The 25,303-nt window shown below is 48.1% G+C and overlaps 1 protein-coding gene across 1 annotated transcript in view; it reads right to left on the bottom strand.

Moving 5' to 3' along the window:
- Positions 1-18,436, bottom strand: part of LOC135262642 (polypeptide N-acetylgalactosaminyltransferase 10-like) — a 63,055-nt gene extending 44,619 nt beyond the window's left edge. The window contains exon 1 of the mRNA XM_064349711.1: positions 18,168-18,436. Within this exon, the coding sequence (XP_064205781.1) occupies positions 18,168-18,326 (159 nt within the window). The 5' untranslated portion in view covers positions 18,327-18,436. The remainder of the gene's footprint in view (positions 1-18,167) is intronic.
- Between the last annotated feature and the right edge of the window lie 6,867 nt (positions 18,437-25,303).

Below are 25,303 nucleotides of genomic sequence, written 5' to 3'. Positions count from 1 at the left end.
GTGCCAAAGCTGCATGTGACTGGTCCTCCTCTGACCCCACACTGTGAGCTCAGCTGTGGGCTGTGGTGTGAACAGAGGCAGGGCTGGAGACAGCACGCGTTTTGGAAGAGAACCACAGATTTTACACTCGCCAGAATTGGCGGGGGATCATGCATAAATGCATCTGCGGTTGCTAATGGCTAATTAGACATTCCAAATTAAGGCAGAATTTGACTTGCTCAGGCCCATGTCGGGCACCAATAAATAAATAAATAAATAGATAATGAGATCTAAGACATTAACAACTAGGCCCTATGGATTTACCAATCATACATACTGTATACCCTAGGGCAGGGATCAAATCCAGCCCTGGTTTTCTTTTCTCCCCTCTGGGAGCGTGAGTTGCTGATCCCTGCCCTAGGGCTAGCCTACAATGTAATCAATCCCAATGTACCTGTGAATATAGACACCATTTTCATTTTTATTTTTCATAGCGGCTCTTAATTACAGTAAACAGGCAGACAAGGTGCAACAACACCTTGTCACTTCTTCTACAAGTGGTCTCATTCAGAGAAATGGCAGCCAATCAGATCATTCCCGCATGTCAGCACAGAAAAACATCACTTCTTTCCACTGCACTGTAGTATAAAACACTTAAGAGAAGAGTGATTGCCTAAGGACGTGTGCCAGAAAGTGTAGGGGAAGCCCTCACACATACATGCACACAGAAGCACAGGCCTGGCAGAGAATCAGGCACATCTAAGGTGAAGTGAGCGAGGTTCATAATAGGAACATCTTCCCTACAGCGTTTCCCAGTGAGCACTGAATGGAAATTAACTGGCACATGCAGAGCCAGACATGTCATGCTCATGCATGCGCTGGTCCTCCACAGCATACAGCCTAAAAATATCCACTGAATTCTGAGTTTGGAGTTCAAACAAAGCTTGAGCATCCAGGAGGAAAAACAAAAAACAAAAAAAAAAATGAAACCTGAGCTATGATGCAGTGAATTCCCACCCCCTGTTTTCAGAGCTCTGTTTCTGAAACATCTGTGGATGTCAGAACACCTGGATGTGGATGTCAGAACACCTGGATGTGGACGTCGGAACACCTGGATGTGGACACCCCCAAGCCCAAACCAGAACACCCCCCCAAGCCCAAACCCGAACGCTCCCCGAGCCCAAACTTCACGAAGCTGAAGCAGGTTTTTATCACAGTGCCTGGCGGCTCGACTGCTGCGCACCACCAGCGGAGGGCGGGAAAACGAACACCGCCACACGGCGGAGAACAGCGAGGGAGCGCCAGGCGGGACGCGATGGCGGCTTTGGGAGAGAGAGGCGGGAACGCGATGGCGGTTTTGGGAGCGGTTAAAGTGGCAGGGCTTTCAACTTCAGAGAAGCAGCAACTCCAGAGGGAGGAAGAAAGAAGAAAGGAGAAGAAGAAGAAGAAAGACACCCTGCACAGGTAGGTCCCCACAAAGCCTCCTCTTACACATCCCAGCAAATGAGCTGCGATCATTTCCAGAATCAATCTTTTTTTATTTCGTTTTTAGATCAGTCGACCAAAGTCCCAAACACCTGCGTTTGTTCTTTCTGCAGATACGCATGTGGATGTGGAGGGAGCAGACAGACACAGGGAAGGCAAAGCGGTTATTCTGGGTGGTAATGATGCCTCCGCTCTCTCTGAACCAGCATGGTAATCAGCCGGAGAAGCCACAGCGTCAGGAGGGAGGCTGAACACATTCTCATTCATGGCGGGGAGAGAGGGAGCCGGCCTGACAGGCAGCTAACCTAATTATTCCGGAAGGCTCTTCCTATTGCATTTCCTGCTCTGGGTAAAGTACAGGGGGGATCGGACCGGAGTTCAGGAACGCTGTGCTCAATATGAGCTCCCCCTACACAGAGCTAACGCTGTGCTCAATATGAGCTCCCCCTACACAGAGCTAACGCTGTGCTCGATATGAGCTCCCCCTACACAGAGCTAACGCTGTGCTCAATATGAGCTCCCCCTACACAGAGCTAACGCTGTGCTCGATATGAGCTCCCCCTACACAGAGCTAACGCTGTGCTCAATATGAGCTCCCCCTACACAGAGCTAACGCTGTGCTCAATATGAGCTCCCCCTACACAGAGCTAACGCTGTGCTCAATATGAGCTCCCCCTACACAGAGCTAACGCTGTGCTCGATATGAGCTCCCCCTACACAGAGCTAACGCTGTGCTCGATATGAGCTCTCCCTACACAGAGCTAACGCTGTGCTCAATATGAGCCCCCCCCCTACACAGAGCTAACGCTGTGCTCGATATGAGCTCCCCCTACACAGAGCTAACGCTGTGCTCAATATGAGCTCGCCCTACACAGAGCTAACGCTGTGCTCGATATGAGCTCCCCCTACACAGAGCTAACGCTGTGCTCAATATGAGCTCCCCCTACACAGAGCTAATGCTGTGCTCGATATGAGCTCCCCCTACACAGAGCTAACGCTGTGCTCAATATGAGCTCCCCCTACACAGAGCTAACGCTGTGCTCAATATGAGCTCCCCCTACACAGAGCTAACGCTGTGCTCGATATGAGCTCCCCTACACAGAGCTAACGCTGTGCTCGATATGAGCTCCCCCTACACAGAGCTAACGCTGTGCTCGATATGAGCTCCCCCTACACAGAGCTAATGCTGTGCTCAATATGAGCCCCCCCTACACAGAGCTAACGCTGTGCTCGATATGAGCTCCCCCTACACAGAGCTAATGCTGTGCTCGATATGAGCTCCCCCTACACAGAGCTAACGCTGTGCTCAATATGAGCTCCCCCTACACAGAGCTAACGCTGTGCTCGATATGAGCTCCCCCTACACAGAGCTAACGCTGTGCTCGATATGAGCTCCCCCTACACAGAGCTAAGGCTGTGCTCGATATGATTGTACCTAGCAGGATGCTTAGAGGGTGAATCGGGGCCAGCCACAGCCTACATTAGCCTGTCTCCCATGCTGTTCCAACTGTGTTCAATGCAGGTCAACCAGGAACACAACACCACAAAAACCTAAGCTTTCATTCTGTTCCACCTGGAACACAGTCCATAATAAACTCCATGTTTTTGGAAGGCATGCAGTCAATACAACAATTTTTTAAAAACATATCAAAAATTTCTAAATTAATTTGTTTCCATGATTAAATGTGTTTACTTAACATAAATGTTAGCCAAGCAGAGATAGTAGACAGGCCCAGAATGTAAAGAAATCAGAGAGTATTTCACAGCCCACAGCCCGCCAGTTAAACCTTTATCTTAAGAAGGTTAAACATCAGCACTATGCTACACTGGTCACAGAGTTGCATGTCTATACATAACATTCATTTGTACAATACACAATTGTCTTTTTTTGTTCTCTGCCAAAGCCAAATTATGATTAAAAAAATACTTTCTGTAGCACGGCATAGTGCACCCATGTTTATACAGCCTGCACGTATGACAATTCCCAAGATTCCGCAAGATGCACATTAAATATGTCTGCAACGGCAGCCCGTCATTCATAAATAATTGAGCAGTGATTTGCATGCGGCCTTTCAGACGCGCCGAAACGCAAACATGCTAATGGGCCAATCAAACGTGGCCACTAAAGGGCCAATCAAAAGGAAGCCTTCTCGTCCCGGCCGCCCCCCGCATCCTCAGGTCTGAAATGAAAGCCCACAATGCATCAGCATTCGAGATTGAACTGAGCTAAAAGCAGAGAGAGAGGGAGGGGAAAAACGGCCTATTTTACCTGGCTGAGTGATTTTTAATTAACTTTAATGCAGCCGCTCAGCAGCCTGTTCATCCGGCGGCAGCCGCTAACGAATCTGCGCGTGAGCGTGCGTGAGCACCCGCGCGTGTGGCGGTCCGTCTGCGGCGGAAAGCCTGTCAGACACAGCAACGGCCCGTGGTCCTTAACGAGCCAGTCGTGTTCGATAAGGCGCAAAGCAGAGACGGCCCAAACGAGCACTGTGTCTGCGGAACGGACCAATCAGCTGAGCTCGTCTGAGGGATCTCTGATCCTCTGATCTCTGAGCTTTTCAAAATGTCCGCGTCCGACACCAGGAAGCGGTTTCCGACCGGATTTAGGCCTGCGTGATGTTTCGCTGGATCCTTTTGCGCCCGTCCCTAATCTCACAGAAACCCGATTGCACAAGGAATTAAGAAAGGATTTAGGAAGTTATTATTGTTATTTCTTTTTTTAAACCAGGCTTGGAGGATGCAAAGGAATCGCTCCAGCCCCATTTGCCCAAGAAGCAAAGTGCCGCGATATCACACACATACACATGCAGAGTGCATGCAGGTCATGCACAGGACAGCATGCAGAGTGCATGCAGGTCATGCACAGGACAGCATGCAGAGTGCATGCAGGTCATGCAGGCCATGCACAGGAGAGCATGCAGAGTGCATGCGGGGTGCAGAGCTGCATTACTGGGTCACACAGACGTGTCCAGATGTTCCCATGGAGACACGCCTCCACATGAGATAAGCAGGAGAGGCTAAGCCTCTCTGTCCTCTGCAGGGGACGGCTCTAAACGCAGGCTCTGGGAACAAACACAACCGCAAGCCAGGAAAACGCGCACGTCAGAGAGAGACGGGAGCACAGGCTGGAAACTCCCTCATGAAGGGGAAGAAACGGCCTCTGCAGCCGCGCTACGGCAGGGCGTTACAGCAGAGCGTTACGGCAGAGCGTTACGGCAGGGCGTTACGGCAGGGCGTTACGGCAGAGCGTTACGGCAGAGCGTTACGGCAGAGCGTTACAGCAGGGCGTTACGGCAGGGCGTTACGGCAGAGCGTTACGGCAGGGCGTTACGGCAGGGCGTTACGGCAGAGCGTTACGGCAGAGCGTTACAGCAGGGCGTTACGGCAGGGCGTTACGGCAGGGCGTTACGGCAGGGCGTCGTCTGTCTCTCCCCGGCAGACGAGTAAAAACACAGAAATAAGGAGGAGAACGTGAGGCTGCAGACTTCCTGCCCGAGAGGACAGCTTTGAGAGGGAAAGAACGGCAGGAGAGCGGGAGGAGGAGGCAGGATGGAGGGAATGAAATATTTATGCTCGTGTACACGTAATGAAAAAACAGAGCCATGTCACACCATGTCAGCCTGGATTCTTATTCTTTTTCCAGAGGCATTACTGGAGGCCACACCATCAGTGGAGTTCAATGTGGGCAACTCTTTACACAACGACACATCTGCAGCAGGCGTTACGCTGTCCGACCGAACAGCCGGGCACTGCTCCAATAATCTAACGGTCAGACCACTTATCTCTTCTGAAGAGCTGCACTTCCAGTTCAGATAATAATAATAATAATAATAATAATATCATTATGTATTTCTTCTTTTGCTTTTTTTGCACACAGACACAGATCCCTTTAGGAATTCGATCAGTATTTCTGCCATCATCCGACGCATCACTCAGGCGAGGCACCAGGCAGGAGAAGCTTGTTTCGCGCCAGTGAAAAGCCGTCTGTCTCCAGCGCAGGAGATGCAGAAAAAGCAGAAAGTCTGAACAGCGCTTCCCGCTCTGCCCTAAATCTCCAGGTTACCGCCAGGTCACTCCACAAGCCTTCACAGTTTGGTGAGCCGAACAGAGAAATCTACTCTGGCATCTCCTGCAGATTCACGGAAAGGTCACATCCACGCTCACATTTATTTGATGTGAAGGACAGGTCTGAACTTTGCAGTTTCTGAAGTTGTTCTTCTTTTTATTCCTGTAGCATTTGATCCAAACTGAATTTCTACAAAGGACAGAGGATTTCAGTCAAAAATGCATCTGGTCAGGTCGCGTCTGGATAATGCTCTGCGTGAGCTGGCACAGACTCTGGAAAATCAGTTTCTTTTCAGATGTACGACCCACAGGACATGTTTGCTGCTGACGTGCGGCTTTATGTTCCAATAATAATCATCTGGGGCGACATAGCTCAGGAGGTAAGACCGATTGTCTGGCAGTCGGAGGGTTGCCGGTTCAAACCCCGCCCTGGGCGTGTCGAAGTGTCCTTCGACCCCTAACCCCTAACCCCTAACTGCTCTGGCGAATGAGAGGCATCAATTGTAAAGCGCTTTGGATAAAAGCGCTATATAAATGCAGTCCATTTACCATCTGCTAGAACGTCTACCTGTTCAAGCATGGAAGAGGAGGGCACCTAGTGAGAAAGCTATTTTTCAGGTAGGACAGCTGTGTAGCACAACAACTAATGATCACCTCCTTACTGAGAACACTGTATGTATGCTGACTTCATAAAAACATTTACAGGTGCAGTTATGTCAAGCGCTCTGGTCCCCTAGAGCTTAAAACACAGAATGTTAAGCATGCAAGAAAACTACTCAGAAGGGGTCAATCGACTTTTGCTAGTGTTTCACCACAATCGCAGAGACAGCTCAGCTGTAAAACAGCTCATAAAGCCTTTGAATGTGAAATGAGTTAAAAAAAACTAATCCTGCAACAAAATGAATGCCAGGTCCTCTAGAGCAGAAACTCTCGGAGACCAGTATAAAGTGCACACTCATTCCACTTCCTGTATAAAGCACACATTCAGCCTCTACCCATGGAAACACGTGTAGCTTGTGTATTTCTAACGCAGTTATCTGCTCAACAGATCATTTTATAAAATAAATTAGAGAAGGGCCTATCGCCCCAATCCTCCAGTTATCCAATTTATGTGATAAGACATGGCGGGCGTGTAGACAACCACTCACATTCCAGCAGAAACCTCTGTGGGAGTGACAGGCGCACGTGTTTTATTTGGACTAGAGAAATCTGCTCTGGGAAAGAGAAGATTGGACGTTCGGTTTGATCTTTTCTTCGGCTAATTTTTATACCCGGTGTTCACCTCGTCTCCCCGTGGAGAGCCCAAATTAACCTTCAGGTGACTTCCATTGCTACAGCATCCTCCACCAATCGAGGAAAAGGCAGTTAAACATTCAAACACACACACACACACACACACACACACACACTTTCAGCCACCCACTCTTTCACGACACAAACCACCAGCGGGCGCTGAAATGGGCTGGGTGAGATTCCAGGCCATGGGAAACAGTCCCAGACCAGGAGCTTCTGCTTCAGCTAAAGGGGGGGGCAGGTCAATCACTTTCCTCCCCTTTATGTCCCGTTTGGAACAGCATTCCAAAACCCGCCAACACCCCTCTGCCACCCTCCAATACCCCTCTACCACCCACCAACATGCCACTGCCAACCAGCCAACACCCCTCTGCCACCTGCCAACACCCCTCTGCCCCCCCACCAACACCCCTCTGGCCCCCCACCAACACCCCACTACCAACCGGCCAACACCCCTCTGCCACCCAGCCAACACCCCACTGCCACCCGCCAACACCCCTCTGCCACCCTCCAACACCCCTCTACCACCCCATCAACACCCCACTGCCAACCAGCCAACACCCCTCTGCCCACCCGCCGCCACCCCACCAACACCCCACCGCCATCCCGCCACCTCTCAGGCGGAATGGCAGACCAGGCCTTTCATGGGACTGTCGGCGGAGGGGGTTTGATCTCAAACTGGCAAGAAAATAATTCTTTGTTTATTTATTTATTTATTTTCGTCTCGTTAGCCTTGATTTTCTGTACGCGGTTCTGCATGCACACACACACACACACACACACACACACACACACACACAGCGGTGAGATTCATTTCCTAAGGAGAAGATTTTTATTTTTATTTTATAAAGAAAGGCTTTTCATTTCATAAGGAAAGGTAGAGAGAGGGAGGGAGGGAGAGAGAGGTGCAGAGGGAGGAGTGTACTGCGCTCTTTGTATCGGCTCTGAAGTTTTGTGGCAAGCGTACCTTTCCTGGGGGGCTGCCGAGACCAAAGCAGCACAGATCCGCCTGCCCCCCCCCCCCTCGCAACCCCCCCACAGCCACAGCACACAGCCTGTATCTTCTGAGTCAGGACATGGAAAAATAACACCAGTCAGGGGGTGGGGAGCATCTCCAGCATCAGAGGAGTTACCAGGTTTTTCATCCTGGGGTGGCTGGGGGAGGGTCACACTGCCACCAACTGCTATATGAGCCAATGATAACGCGCTATTTTAGGCAGAATAATAGGCATGGTACCTGGGGTGACCAATCAAATTTCAGAGGTGGCCAGTGCCACCCCAGCCACACCACTGGACACTCCACTGTCCGGCATACCAAGGTGGAGCTCTGTCAGGACACCCCCACCCTGTCCCACAATCCACCCGACGCATAGCAGGACTCCACAACTACCCTACAAACCACCATAACCAGTTCAGGACCCCACGCTGTCCCACCACAGTGGACTCCCCATTACAGGCAGCTACTGACCGAGCTAAGGCTCGAACCCGTGACCGCACAGCCCAGACTAACAGGGTCGCCCGGAAGCCCATTTTAAGCTCAGGAGACCCGTCTCAGCAGGACAAGGCCAGACCCAGGGAGAGACACCCGTTTTAGGAAACCTGGTCCAGACTCTGAACACACAGGGGGCAGGTCAGGAAGAAGATTGGATTTCGATACGAGAGGCTGGGGCGCTCGGTGTTGGAGCAGAGCGGTAAATCAGAAGGATATCGACTGGGCCTCGTTCCGCCTGTTCCTTGGCCTGTTACCAACTGATTCGGTTGCCGTAGCGAGGTGCCGTTTAAATATTCCAACGCCGTGGTTACCAGTGCACCCGGGAGCAGGGAAGCCCTGGGTAATGGGGGCTGGGGGGCTGGGGATCAGGGGGCTTAGGAGGACCTGATAGGATAACCTCAGACAGAGAACGGCAGGGTAAAACCCATCAGCAGCCTCATAACCTCGCCCTGTCAATAAGCCAACAGAGCGATTCTGCACCTCTTTACACTTCAGCTCTGCTCTCTTACATTACACTGCATCAGCCACCCTGTGCGTGGGGGAGAGAGGGGGGGTGAGAGAGAGAGACAGAGGGAAAGGGGGAGGGAGCATGAGAGAGAGAGAGAGAGAGCGTGTGAGAGACAGAGAGACCGTGTGAGAGACAGAGAGAGAGAGAGAGAGCGTGTGAGAGACAGAGAGAAAGAGAGAGACAGAGAGACCGTGTGAGAGACAGAGAGAAAGAGAGACAGAGAGAGAGCATGTGAGAGAGAGAGAGAAAGAGAGAGAGAGAGAAAGAGAGAGAGAGCGTGGCCGGTCGGTGGAGCTCACGGCACACTGCAGCCTCCCGTTCCCTCAGCAGGTCAGAATCACAGAGCTGCTGGAGACGGAAGCAGCTGCACTGGCTCTCTGGTCCACCGCCCCGTCCCGCCCCGCCTCGCCCCGCCCCGTCCAGTCCCCCGCCCCGCCCCGTAATGTCCCGCCCCACCCACCCGCGCGCTCACCCGCGCACCCACCCGCACTCCCACCCGCGCACCCACCCGCGCTCCCACCCGCGCACCCACCCGTGCTCCCACCCGCGCACCCACCCGCGCACCCACCCGCGCACCCACCCGCGCACCCACCCGCGCACCCACCCGCGCACCCACCCGCGCACCCACCCGCACTCCCACCCGCGCACACACCCGCGCACACACGACCTTGCGCCCGACCTTGGGGGGAAAAGACCCGGCAGCGGCGAGCTGTCAGACAGGCTCGTGATGGAAGGCTCGCCGGCCGTACCCCAAACCCAACGGCACCATCATTTATCCGGCTGTAAATGTCCGGAGAACAGACTTTACGCACGGGACTGAGCTCAGCAGAACGGACAGTCAGAGGTGTGCAAGGTCTTTACACAGGAAAGCCTAACAGAACAGACAGACAGTCAGAGCTAATAAACAACAGATCTGTAGCAACAAACAAGATATACAAACATGCAAACTACTGAACGCACGCATACACGCACGTGCACATGCGCAAGCAAGCACACATACATGCAAGCACAGGCACGCACGCGCACACACACACAAGCACAGGCACGCACGCACACACACACACAAGCACACGCATGCACGCACACACACACACAAGCACACGCACGCACGCACACACACACACAAGCACACGCACGCACGCACACACACACACACAAGCACTCACACACACACACACGCACACGCACGCATGCACACGCACACACACACACACACACAAGCACACGCGCACACACACACACACAAGCACTCACACACACACACACACACACACACACACACACAAGCACTCACACACACACACGCGCACGCACGCACACGCACGCACGCACACGCACGCACGCACGCACGCACACGCACACACACACAAGCACACAAGCACACACACACACAAGCACACGCACGCACACACACACACAAGCACACATACATGCAAGCGCACGCACGCACACACGCACACAAGCACACGCATGCATGCATGCTCAGATTACTTAATGTATTCAACAAGCATCTCAACTGGTTCAAACAAAGTGCTGGTGTAACCGTGTCAAACAGCCCCACTGAAGAGTGTGATTTCCTGCGAGGTGAAGATGCCGACTTCGAGAGCACCACCGTGTGTAACACTAAAAATGAATTCCTTAGACACAGAGAACACAAATCAATGTTAACCTTGTACAATAAAAAACACACACGCTGCCCTTTCCCTAGTTGAGCCTCTATTCCCCGTTCAGTAGCAGAGGGTAGCGGATCATATCCATACTTTGCTGTCGCACCGGACACTCTGGAGCGTCTGACTGTACTGTAGCAACAAACAAGATATACAAACATGCAAACTACTGAACGCACGCATACACGCACGTGCACATGCGCAAGCAAGCACACATACATGCAAGCACAGGCACGCACGCGCACACACACACAAGCACACGCACGCACGCACACACACACAAGCACACGCACGCACGCACGCACACACAAGCACACACATGCACGCACGCACACACACACACACAAGCACACGCATGCACGCACGCACACACACAAGCACACGCACGCATGCACACACACAATAACACACACACAAGCACACGCGCACACACACACACACACAAGCACTCACACACACACACACACACACACACACACACACACGCACGACACACACACACGCGCACGCACGCACACGCACGCACACGCACGCACACGCACACACACACACACACACACAAGCACACACGCACACACACACCCAAGCACACAAGCACACACACACACACACAAGCACACGCACGCACGCACACACACACAAGCACACGCATGCATGCATGCTCAGATTACTTAATGTATTCAACAAGCATCTCAACTGGTTCAAACAAAGTGCTGGTGTAACCGTGTCAAACAGCCCCACTGAAAAGTGTGATTTCCTGCGAGGGGAAGATGCCTACTTCGAGAGCACCACCGTGTGTAACACTAAAAATGAATCCCTTAGACACAGAGAACACAAATCAATGTTAACCTTGTACAATAAAAAACACACACGCTGCCCTTTCCCTAGTTCAGCCTCTATTCCCCGTTCAGTAGCAGAGGGTAGCGGATTGTATCCAATCCGCTGTCGCACCGGACACTCTGGAGCGTCTGACTGTACACAGCTGGACGAGTTAAAAACACACTGAAACACACTGAAACACACGCAGCAGAGCAGACCGTACAGACGGGGGACACCGCGTCTCCCCCGCTGCTGAGCTGCCACAAGCCACGCGAAACAGCATTTAAAAAGCAAACAAACGGCTGTGCGGAATTCATCACGTGTGCACCGCGGCGTATTAGAAACGTGCTCAGAAATGAGAGGGGATGGGTGTAGGGGCGTGTGGTGGAGGGGGGGGTGTGTGTGAGATATTAAAGCCATGTTCACACAGCACCTCTGTAGCCTTTTATGACACCTGCCTCAGAATGGTCTCGCCTTGTGAGGAGAACGCTCACCTTGTGCGGAGAACGCTCGGCTTGTGAGGAGAACCTCGGCTGCTCTCCTTGTGCGGAGAACGCTCGGCTTGTGAGGAGAACGCTCGGCTTGTGAGGAGAACGCTCACCTTGTGCGGAGAACGCTCACCTTGTGGGGACAACGCTCACCTTGTGGGGACAACGCTCACCTTGTGGGGACAACGCTCACCTTGTGGGGACAACGCTCACCTTGTGGGGACAACGCTCACCTTGTGGGGACAACGCTCACCTTGTGGGGAGAACGCTCACCTTGTGCGGAGAACGCTCACCTTGTGCGGAGAACGCTCACCTTGTGGGGAGAACGCTCACCTTGTGGGGAGAACGCTCGCCTTGTGAGGAGAACGCTCACCTTGTGCGGAGAACGCTCGCCTTGTGCGGAGAACGCTCGCCTTGTGCGGAGAACGCTCGCCTTGTGAGGAGAACCCTCGCCTTGCGAGGAGAACGCTCGCCTTGTGCGGAGAACGCTCGGCTTGTGAGGAGAACGCTCACGCTAGGCTAAATACTTTCTGAAAAAATTAGCTAAATCCAAAAATTGTAATATTTATACCAGTTCTTCCCTACCTTATCCACATGCTCTGCCTCACTGATCATGTGGTACATTTGCATGACTGGACTGCTGAGTCAGCACCATTTTAAAACAAGGCACCGTTACTTTAGCAAAGTCATATTTTATGCTAGGCCTGCTGAACAGTTTCTGCAGTGACCTTGAGAAAAGGGCCAAGGTCAAAGGAATGGCTCCTACATGGAGTTAGCGCTCTAGCACTTAAGAGTCCGAAAAACAAATATTTATTCGCCCCCCCCCCCTTGCATTACTGACATCCATTGAGGAGAACATCAGCAAGGACATTTTTTTTTTTTTTTTTTTTACAAAACAGCTACAATTTAGAGCAAAACAAAGCAGGCCTGTAAGGCAGTGCCAGGTGAGGACACAGTAATTCGGCTGGGAACGGCTTTTCAAAGGCCTTTATTTGGGCTTCTCGCTAGCCCGGGAGCGTGGGCATGATTTATGCCATTTTGAAACAGGCTGAGAAACAAATATTTTCCTCGACACAAAACATGCCGCTCATAAAACAACGTCTCGTGTTAGGACGCGGAAAGGATGTGATGCAATTCAGCCACTACCTCATTTCCCTTTATTCCAGGGCAAAAAAAATAAATAAGAAATAAAAAGAATTCTGATACAAAATAATAATAATAATAATAATAATAATAATAATATTCAGGCATTGTGATCACACAGTCAATTAGCCAGTTTGGCTTGTCATATGTTGCTATAGTGTGTAGTCGACATATTAATAACTCAGATCTTTCTTACATATATAAATAGGCTACCTATGGTCCATTATAACTACTGCTCATATATCAATCATTTTCAAATAATGAATTTTCCTATAATACTATATTCCTATAATATCATTCCTTTTTCAAATAATGAATGAATCCTCTGCATATAAAGCAAAAAAAAAAAAAAAAAAAAAAGACTTCCTGAAGGAAAAGAAAAGGAACCTTGATCTGGTTCTGGTCTTCCCTGTGAATAATGACCAGTCCCCCCATCGCTGACGAGGAGAAACTAGACGTTTCAGAAAAGCCAGTTTTCAGGAGGTGTGTACGCCCAGGACGCAAGTACACTCTGAAATGTTGGTGAAAGATCGGTGCCGACACACAGTTACCTCCTGACAATGGAAATTCCCGAAATTGCAGAATACGACAGTACTGGATGCCAGATGACATAAGGGCCCTAGTATTTTAGGCTTGGCGGTATATTCAACATTCCTAATGGTCTGACGTCAACTCTGACATTACTTTTATTTAACCTTTGTCACACAGCAGACAATAAGAAGCCAATCCCCCTTGAAATTATCAAGTTTGAGGAATTCAATGAGCTAAAATACATCCTCCACAAATTAAAGTCTCAAATACACTGGTGTAACAAGGAAAGAGTACTGAATTTGTATAATGTCATAATGTATTTGAAGTAAACTTGAGTAATGGAATAGTATTTGGAATTCTGTAATAACACTATTCTCCTATATATATATATATATATATATATATATATATATTATACAACACAAAAGAGAGCAGCATTTTCTCATAAGCGTTTGAACTTCTGGACAAAACTTACAGACTTCTGGGTGGCAGTGTCTTTTAACGAGTAAGGAACTGGTTGTGTAACCTAAAGGTCACAGGTTCGAGTCCCAGGACACTGCCATTGCACCATTGAGCAAGGTACTTAACCTGCATTGCTTCAGTATATATCCAGCTGTATAAATGGATGCAATGTAAAATGTTGTGCAAGTCACTCTGGAGGTCTGTAATGTTAAATGCCTATAATGTAATTCAATAAATGTAGCCCAAGAATTCAAGGTATTTTAATGAACTGTTAAAATGCTTTCCCTTCTTCATAAACTGCTTAGATACATTTACTGGCTTTGAGAACAGCATGCTAACAGAGGGACTTACCGCAAGAGCGGCCTGTACTTTATCTAATTAGGCTATGAAATAGATTTTCAGGAATTTAACCAATTTTGTTCTGGCTTACACAAGTTGAGAAGAACACTACAATGCAAAACAAGTGAAACAGTGAGGGCCTACGTGCCAACTGCTTATTCAAATAACTGACACACCTGTTACTTAGTTACAATGGTTGCTACATACCAGCTAAAGATAACGCTCTCAATGCGCGTACGTTTCGCGTGTTTCTCCATATCACTACGCAACATGTGGTGTTACTGTAAACGGATATGCTGTAGGGTGGGCCGATATCCAGACTTTCAGACAGTCATAGCATCACAGTGTCACCTGACAAAAAAAAGCAGGGCTGCCGATCACTATTGTGTCAATGGAAAAAAACCCACGCAACTTAAAAACAGTACTTAAAACGGCCAGTAACGCCTCACAGACCGAGCAGGAAGTGTGCAGGACTCAGAACGTCGCCTTCCGTCGCCATAATGACAGTTGGCTGATGAGCTCATTTCCAGTTTTGGGTTTCCCTAAATAATATGGGATAAGCCCGGCCACCACACTGGAGCTGCCACACTCTGGACACCAAGTGAGTCCTAGACCCCGAAATTGTGTCTTTACTGCGGTCTAATCCGCTAGCCAATATGATCAAGTTTAACACATTTAATAGCTATGTCATGTTCCTAAACAGTGGCAGTACTTTAAAAAGGCGTGCTGTTTGAAGGACCGGTTATTAGTAGGGGGTTCCCCGGTGTCCTGGCCAAAATCCCAGATCTGGCTCTCGCAAACTTGCCACTAAAATCACCCCCAGACTTAATTGGCTAAATAAATGTTCTCTCCCTCTCCACCTTCGCTAATGTGTGGTGAGTGTTCTGGCGCAAACTGGCTGCCGTGCATCACCCAGGTGGGTGCTGCACATTGGTGGTGGGTGAGGTGAGTTCCCCTTCACTGTAAAGCACTTTGAGCATCTGGAAAAGTGCTATATAAATGTAATTAATAATAATAATAATAATAATAATAATGAATACATGCACTCTAAATATGGGTGTGCTAACCACCAGAGGGTGGTGAAATATCCGTCGGCATTTTGCATACCATAGGCCTAGTACATGTTATTACCACATATTGGCTCAACCCTAATCTACCTGCCAAGCAAAACACTTATCCATAATGAACTAGCTTGTAGACATAAGACACATACATTCAGCACATAATTCATGTATGCTTACAGTATGCAACAATGTTTTTGTCACTGGCAATGTCAAACTGGTCCACTGCTATGACAAAGGTTTTTGTAAGATCCTGTCATGGCTCAGGCAACTTTGGCTAGCCAGTCCCCTGCACTAAAAGGGTGGTCTTGAAAATTAAATCTTCATTCTCTTGTAACCGTTGCAACAAACTGAGACCTGCTTGATAATGCCTAGTGTCAAACTACCTGGGGAAAATGTAAATTGTGGGGGCTACTCTAAAAAAGGAAAAAAAAAATGTTTGTTACCCTGCAGTATGCAACTTGCTGATTTTGTTCTTCCTGTTCTTTTTCATTTAAATCAGCGATTTTCAGCGATTGACTAGCGCCCACAGAAGGTAATGTGCCAGTGAATCATAAGCCAGAAGTCTGCTGTGATTGCCACAACTTAAAAAGAGAAAAACTGAGCACAAAAAAAAAACTGAGCCAACATGCTACAGCTAATCTACCGTCAATCCCAGCTTCAAAACAGGTAACAAAGGGAACCCCGTGTGTAGGCAGGAATTCATTAAAGTGTTTTTTTTTTTTTACAGAACACCCTCAGACACGCTGTATTGTATTGTAGGAGCAGTCATGCAGAGGTAGAAGCACCTGACACCTGACGTTGCTGGAATGGACCCAAGACCACAGTCAGGTAACATGTCAAATTCAACAGAAACGCGAGACATTTTACCTAGTTGTGAAACAACGTGGAACGAAGTCACACGCGCACGTGAACGTGGCCACTGAGGAAGAACACACCGGGATTGGCTTAGATTTATTTATTTATTTATTTTTTGCCTGATTGCTTTCATTTACCATGAAACCTCAATAGGTGCTGCAAGACAAACCAACACATACCAAGACAGACTTGTACATAATATAAAACAGCACAGAGCTCCACATTAACGTTATTTTTTAAAGGCTAAATCCTAAACACAAATGTTTTTTATTTATATTTTAGTTCTCCGCATGTCAACAAATATAAACAGCACAGATCATGCCAGGCTACTTAATTAAATACCGTGCACATATTTGTATATACACTCCAAGAACATAAAAATGGAAACCTTAAAATCTGAGCGGAATTTCCCTGGCATTATATCTATCTTACTAAGAAGAGCAGTGCAAGGATACAGACATCAAACTTAATTCCTGGACGGTCGCAATTTCCGCTGTTTTCCATCATTTATACGCGTCATTAAGACATTGTCTGGCTAAAGAGTTAAAACAGTTTGTGTCCACTTGAGGTCTAAATTGGCTTCTAACTGCAAAAATAAATAAATAAATAAATAAATAACATTTTAATTTGCATTTAGAGAATCTGGCTTTCAGGACATGGGCTTGAGTTACCCGCCACAGATGTACGGGTATAATAACAATCAATCTTATTGTGCAACCATGTTTGCATTAGCAAAAATCAACTGCATGCAATCAGTTGCATTTCATTCCGCCATGGTAAAGCATAGCCTGATCACAACCGAAATTAAATTTCCAAGTAGGCGAAATTAATAGTCATTCAACAAAACCCTTGAACGTTTTGCACCTCATTACAACCTGTATTACGGTAGCAAAAGCTACACCATGCCCGCTGCACACAATTCAACGTTAGGCATACTGGTTGAATGAGCAGACCCTATCTAACATTATAATTATCTGAGGACGGGATAACCATTTTTTCAGATGTGCCATTATCCCATGCACGTATTGAGTCAATTTGTCAAACGCGTGCGTAACAAACGGTTTAAGTAAGAAAGAAAGATTATTTCCACCTGGACTACTCTGAGTTTAATGTCAACGTATGCATGTGTTGGGCTGCTAGCCGTGTTACGTTCAGTGGCTGAACTCAGTCAATAATGTAGCCAGTTTCTATGTGTAAGAAAAGCGCCCGTGCCTGCGGTAAATACCTTGGCAAGCATGTGATAAAATTAGCGACTCCGTCCAAATATGACAATCTAACGGGTGTCTGTGAGATGTGGTCCCACAAGAAGCACTGCAAGTGTAATACACACACTTTGCTTTCGAGAGGAAACATTATCTGTGATGATACCTTGCCATAATACGTCTCTCAACAACATACAAACCCCGAAGGCAACAGTTTAACCAGGAAAGCGCCGGTTCTTTCGTGAGTACTTCCTGCATGGTGTACTTTAAACTTAGCTAGCACTAGCTGGATACACTTTCTCTGTTGATCCAGATTTGGCTACGTGGCCTGTCCTTCTCAATCAGGATATGGTTCGTTAACCTCCCGGGGAATTTTTACGACTCCAACTACGAGTTCTAGTTGTAGCTGTCCGGAATGCTGACGAAAGTAGCGAAGTGGCTGCAACATTACGACACAGGACTTCAACGCGACGCGCTAGCTGGCTAACGTTGGCTAGAGATTCAATTCACTCATGCGGGAAAATAAACTCAGCACACCGGTCTCGGGCGCAGTGCAAACTGTAGCCATCTATGTGGCAGCACAGCTAGAGACCACCTTAGGAAAGCAAAAAAACTGCAAAATGACTCGTCAACATAAATCTGCCCTGCTAAACTTAGGCGCTGTGCATGTGGGTGATTGTATGACCATACGAGCACCCTCGGAGGTATCAGAAGAAATGCGTGCATAGTGGAATTCAGGCAGCTGGCCAGCAAGGCGAATCGTGCCTGTCCTTACCTGTATCTGGGGGATACCACCGGGTCCTTCGACTATCTCTGGCGAGTTCTCAAACACCCGATCTCGGTACAAGGACCACAGACCCACGTTTGGTAGGAAAAGAAGAGCCGCTATGAGCAAGCCAGCGAACTGCATCAGTCTTTTTTCCTTACGTCTCATTTTTTTAAAAGAGCAAAATGGTCAAAAGCGAGGAAAACGCTAACGGTATTCCGGGTCGTTCCAGGTGGAGACAACTTTCACTCTGAAATGCGTTTGCTCTAACTGCGGGCACTTCCGCTAGGGGGAGCGAACCACTGTCCCGATTGGGGGAGTACACGGATAATTGCATTCCCTGCGCTGAAAATTTAATTTACATATTTCTTTAAGACGTGCTGTAAAATGAATGATTTGCTTTTCAAACGATTAAGTGACAACGTCACATAGTTTTGCAGTGTTGAACTATCGATGGCGCTCGGAGATAGACGAAATAACACTTCGTGATCTGCCCCCTATGAATGTGACATAAATGGAACTGTTCATCACTGGTAAAGTTTCTACAGTAAAGCTTAACAGGTTATCAAACTGTCAGATTGGGGAATACAAATATGTAATTTGTCGTGTCTGAGGTTGCGCCTAAACTGGAAAGCACGGAAAACGGAAGAACAACTTGAAATTCAGTAGGCTAGACTATCATTCTACCTCCAGTATGTTAGTAGCCTACCTTTGATTACTGTCATCTCGTTTACACTGGAAAGTTTTAAATATAGCCTAAATTTAGCTAATGAAGACATATCAGCATGACATACTCTATAGCCAAACATAGGCTAATACGAAAGGTAAATATGTATACATTTACATTCGTTAGACGACAATATGGTGCTTTGATATTTTTATTAGCTTACATTTACTCATATAATAATGTTATTTACACTGTACCCATGTAAACCTGCCCCCTGTTAGCCTATAAGTCGCTGTGACACTTGCGTATTGGAGTAGGTTCCATGTTTACTAAACTGTGCGAAATTTATTGAAATCAAGCCAAGTGTTCATATGACCATAAGGGTCAACCACAGGTGCAATGATAAAACATTTTTATGCGACCCATATTAAAATGTAGCCTGTTATTATTATTATTATTATTAGTAGTAGTAGTAGTAGTAGCAGCAGCAGCAATAGTAGCAGTAATAGTAATAGTAGTAGTAACCTACTATTTGTAGTAGTATTGTTTACATTACGGTTTCTTCAGGAACAAATTTCCTAAATGTAAAGTACAGTGATGTTCTATTTGAATACTAATAGGTACCTATTACAAGCAAAAACGGAACAAGTGCATTATGTATTGCTGGCTAGGGGTACAATTTTATGTACAGTGCCGTGAAAAAGTATATACCCCCTTCCCGATTTCCTCTATTATTGTGTTTTTCTCACACTGAATGGTTTCAGATCTTGAGACAAAATCTAACGTTAGACAAAGGGAACAGACATTTTGTCTAAAGATCTGAAACCATTCAGTGTGAGAAAAACACAATAATAGAGGAAATCGGGAAGGGGGTATATACTTTTTCATGGCACTGTACCTATAGGGTACCACCCCAGTGACAAGTGTTTATACCCTCCCAGGCACTTTTTCGTACCTTTTTTGAGAGAATGTTGTATATTTAACCGATCCCCACATTCAATCACAGACTATAAGATAGAGGCTTAGTGCCAGCTTCCAGAATTACAGTCTAAAGCCCCTGGTTTTGCAGCCAGACCGAATAATTGCATATCCAGACATTTCTAAGAAATGCCTTTAAAAAAAAAAAAAAGACACATCTTAATGGCATCAGCTTTTTTGGCTGCCAGGCTTGGCCGTGGCACGATGGCGATGAATCTCTGCGTTTCAGCTGGTGACGCACACTGCTGTAATTCTCCAGGGAGTCTCTGCGGAGACGCTGAATGACTTCTGTCACGGGCACTTTGCATAAAAGCCCCGTGATGAACCCCAGACAGGGCGTCCTGACGCTCTTCCTGCAGTCGATCTGCTCGGTGGCACGGGCGAGCGCTCGCTCTCCTTCCCGTGGGACCGAATCCCGGATAATGGCCCGGTCTCCAAAAACATCTCCGCAGGAAGCGACAGTTAAACGTTCAGAAGGGGGGAAGGGGGGGGGCTGTCTCTTTGCAGCGATGCGATCACAGTTTGAATCATGCCCACGTTCCTTTGCTCATATGAGCTGTTTTCCTGATTAATTCCCAGTTGGTGAATTGAACACAATCCCCGCGATTTTATGCTCATTACTACGTGCTTTGTTTGTTTCCTACGCATCGGGTTTTTCCGCTGCACCCAGAACGGTCTCTTTCGAACCCACGTGTCCTCTGTCACAGTATTATGCAGCGTGCGTTTCAGTCGAGCCTCAGTTATTACTCCTGTGCTTTTCGCCAGTAAGAAAGCTCAACGCCTCACCCACAGATTATATATGGGAAACATTCGTCTTCGCCAGCCACATTAGATCCAGCAGGAATGGAGTAGGAGGCCATGTTCCCTTGCAGTGAGCATTTAGATAACGTACAGAAATCGAGAAACCAGACACAGAAAAGTTTGAATAGTTATGATAATAATAATAATAATGAGGATTAATAATGTTAAAGATGGCATGTCGGTTCAGTTTATTTAGGAAAATGCATTCAAATTTCATACAGCACTAACTAATGACATAACATAACATAAGGATGAGACCAGGCCATTCAGTCCAACAATGCTTGCCATTTTGCTGACTAAATTAGTGCTCTGATTACCTACAGACTAGATAGTGTCTAACATCGTATGAAGCCTAGTGTTGAGTTCCAGCTTCTGCTATGTGACCCGGCAGGCTGTTCCACACATTGACTACTCCCTGCACGAAAACAATTCTTCATAACGTCTGCACAGAATTTACCATTTGCTAAATTCCATTTATGTCCCCTCGTTCTGACAGAACTGAACCCAAAGAATCTCTCGTAGAGTTCGCTTTGTTGAGCCCCTTTGTGAATTTAAAAGCCTCAATCAAATCACCCCTGAGTCTAAATCACTCTTACTAAGCTTGTAGAGATTAAGCATCTTGAGTCTTTCCTCATAGCTGTTATCTTTCATGAGGTTCTGTTGTCAGATTGCATGTTAGGAGCATCCTCAGTGGACCTTATGTAAGGAATAAACCACGACGGGCTGTCCCGTTAATGTAAAGTAATGTACGACGGGGTGGTGATGCGGCCGAGGCGAAGCCGAGAATGAAGAATTAAAACATTTTTAAATTAAAATGTATAATTTTAGAATGCTGGATTATGTTGCACATTGATTTTTATAACTGTTAAAAGGTCGAGATGTCCCTTTATTGAGAATTAATGCCCGCCCATGGACCAATCAGAATTGAGCATTCAGCCAGGCCGTTGTATAAGAACACGTAACCGTCACGTCCGACACGCCCAGTTTCCAGCTGCAGTGGCTCCATTGGCATGCGAGTCGACTGGTTCAGCGAGGCGAACGTAAAAAAGACATCTGCTGCATCGCACGTCTTTCGCTGCGGATTTCCTTCCCCTGCTGAAGGCCAGGACGTGGGAGAAACAGCGTGTGAGGCTGTGTCAAGAAGACCTGAAATGATTTAGCAGCTCCAACAGCCCCAGTCATGCAAGCGCAAGCCCTTCTGCGGTCTGCTGTTCCTACTTTCCCCGTGGCTAGCCACTGCAGGTTGCTGCCTAAATAACAGGCGGTTAGCACTGTGTGATGCATGGACTACATATACAATCTGTCAGTTCATGAAGCACAGCGTAGGCGTTCGTGAATACGTCGCCTGCTGTGAGGTCACGGTCAGAAACCTGTGCTCTTTCTACAGGTTATTAAATAAAAAGTTTCGGATTAAAGCATTTGAGCAGCGTGTAATTTTCATTAAAAAAATAACCCTGTGAACTTATTTATGTCACTAAGTGTCATCGTGACTTGAGGGGGGGGGGGGGGGGAAGAGAGAGTTCCCGCCCATAAAAAGAAGGGGAGGTGGAAGATGAGAGTTCCCTTTCAGTTAATGCATTACCGTCCCAGATCAAGGATACAGTACTTCCTCCAGGGGATTCCGCATGTTAAGGTGTGTTCTGATATTAAAAAACAGAGGAACTGATTAAAGGCCTGATGATCTCTCATCATAGCTGTTCGTCCTCTCAGCCCGGCTCGGCAGGAAGATTAGACGGCTTTCACTGACAGATGAGCGGTGCCACCTGGGTAGCGACTGGTAAACAAACGGGCCCCTTGGTGATGCCGTGGTGACACTCGCGCGTCCCACAGTCAAGTGTGCCGGCTCCTCCGCAAGCTTTGTGGGGTGGGGGGGGGGGGAGGGAGGGGGATTGGGGGGCAATATGGAGCAAAACAAGCTCATCCAGCGAATTAAAAATAATCGTGCGGATGAGTGGTGCATAAGTAACACGGGGCCATTTACCAATTAGCGCGTACGCTGAGCGTCCCTCTTCAGTGATTAATTAGTTAACTTTATCCAGTGGATTACGGCGTATAAATGAGCCTCGTTTAGATCGTGTAAATCGGACTCATTCGGGCCGGTGCGTGCCATCACAAGACCGTTTAAACTTGTGTGCGGATGTTCAGCACCTCACTTAATGGACCGTGAGGAACGAGGGTGTGAAGAGAGAGAGAATCGTGCGCATATTTCATATTTCATATTTCACGCGCGGAACATGCGGTTATTAGCCTGACCCTTTTGCCTGACGACTGTCGGCAAGTTTGTGGAGAAGGAAAGACGGTCGCTGGGTTCCTACACAGGAGAGGCGCATGTCTGAGCAAAACGGTACCGCCGGAGGTAATGGTGTGGAACGGGACAGGGTCAGTCAGATGTAAATGGCCCACAGGTTGGGGAATGGGGGGGGAGGGGGGGCAGTGGATGGGGAATTTTCTCCTGAAAATTACCCTGATTCTCCAGCGTTTTTTTTCTGGAAGCTGAAGCCATGATGGAGTGCGGAAGAGAGACTGTGTATCATTGTAAAACCCCCTTGTAGCCCGGTTCAGTGCATCCATAATTCATGAAAAGAGAAATTACACAGATAGAATTGTTACAGCGCAGACTGGCGTGCCTGGATGTGAACAGAATGTAGAGAGCCAAAGAAAATAAAAAAAGCTCTTGGGGGGTGGGGGGGGGGTGGGTGGGGGGCAGTTGGTGGATGAATCAGTGCTTGGTTTAGACTCCATTTGACTGAGCAAAATGCCAAATCCTCGCTTAAGCCGTGTTTCTGGGAGACGTGATTGTCAGTCAAAGGTGAACGCTGCGTACGAGGGAAAGGATACGCCTGGCTGAGTCTTCATTAGCCGAAGGAACACCGGCAAAACGGTGGAACGGAACAGGAGGCGAACTCGCTCCACCCAGCAGCGAGCGCGGACCGCGCCGTCCGCCGCTGATTCTGTATTATAATTTCCACCGTGTGGCCGCAACGCATCAGCTCTCCCATCAGCCGTCACTCAACATTACTACACGACGCACGCTAGCTCATCGGATGAGTCCGCCGCGGCCCACATGCTGCACCTACGCGGACGTGCTGTTCGGACAGAGTAGTCCCACGCATGTACCAGACTCCCGCGGTCATTTTTTCGTCGCTGTGTCGTTTCTGTCGCAGTTTGCAGGCAAGCTCTCCCGCACCCCCGTCCCAGGAACGCTCCGCAGTCCGGGCAGGGAACGCCGGAAGCTTCCCAAAAGCGTCCCGACGCCGCGAGGCGATGAGGCGGCTAAACTCTCGCCGTTGGCGGTGCTGAGGGCATCTGTCGGATAATCCCGCGGCCTGACTGATACTGATCCCGGGGAGAGGGGCGAGGGCCGAGGGGAGGGGGGCGCCGGAGACCCTGATTAGGGAGGAACATCTGGCGTCGCCAGGCGTTCGCACCAAAACGCGCGGCGCGCGGAAACCAGTCTGGCGGGAAACTGAACAGGTGACATCACGGTGACGTCACGGGGTCCCGCTATTTCTGCCGGGAGCCGGGGGCTGTCGTTCGCCCAAACTCGTCCCCATGGTAACGATGCTTAAACCCCAGTCGTTGCTTCTTTGACTTTGTATGTTATTTGGGTGCAGTAGGTTCTGTGTATGTGGCGGCAGACCAGCTCACGAGATGGGGCTCAAGACCTGTGTTCCTAGTAATCACAGAATAGCACTCCAAGCCACAGTTCACACCCACATCAATCAACACACACACCCCACAAGCCAACAAATACACACACCCCCACAATCCATACAAACACACACACTCCCAAAAGCCATACAAACACACACACCCCACAAGCCATACAAACACACACCCCCCACAAGCCATACAAACACACACACCCCCACAAGCCATACAAACACACACACCCCAAACACATACCCAAACAACAACCACACTCCCAAAAGCCATACAAACATACCCACCAACAACACAACCCCCAAGCCAAAACACACACACCCAAAGCCAAACACACACACCCCCACAAGCCAAACACACACACCACACCCCAAAAGCCTTCCACAAATCCTGACTTCAGCCAACAACAAATCCCCAAACCATACAAACGCCTCACCAAGCCACGGTAACACACGGACCACCACACAAGCTAATCAACAACCCCACCCCCTGACCTTGTCTCGTCACTCCAATACCTCCAGACCTAAATGAGACACATTTTACCATTTCCATAAACGGAATGTGAAAACCGCAGACTCCTGCAATAAGGCTTACCATTAGCATAAATCTCCTTCGAGCTCAACTGAACTAAAACAGTACAAATTTTACAAACAATTATTTCATTTCTGACATTAAATTTAACAGTGTAAAATGCAATTGTTGTGACAATGTGCTGTTTAGAAATTAATCTGCACATGTCATACGTAGCTTATTATTACATTCTTGAGAGCTAAAGCGGGATTTCGGAACAGCTGAAAAATCGATATGTGTAACCCATGAGGTAAATTCTAAATGTTTCCCCCCCACCTCAGAAAAATCATTGCAATCAAATAAGACCAGGCTGACTAGCATACTAATCCTCGTTTCCAAGTGCGTTTCTTAATTGAAACAAGAAATGATCAATTCGTTCCGCTAAAGAATGGACAATTCTAGATAACTGTTTTACGAAAAAATCGAGGCTATTCCCAGTTCTGTCTGTAGTAGATAATTATTAGTC

The sequence above is a fragment of the Anguilla rostrata genome, chromosome 9, assembly GCF_018555375.3.
Source record: "Anguilla rostrata isolate EN2019 chromosome 9, ASM1855537v3, whole genome shotgun sequence".
Lineage (NCBI taxonomy): Eukaryota > Metazoa > Chordata > Actinopteri > Anguilliformes > Anguillidae > Anguilla > Anguilla rostrata.
This window is presented reverse-complemented; position numbering and strand designations above follow the sequence as displayed.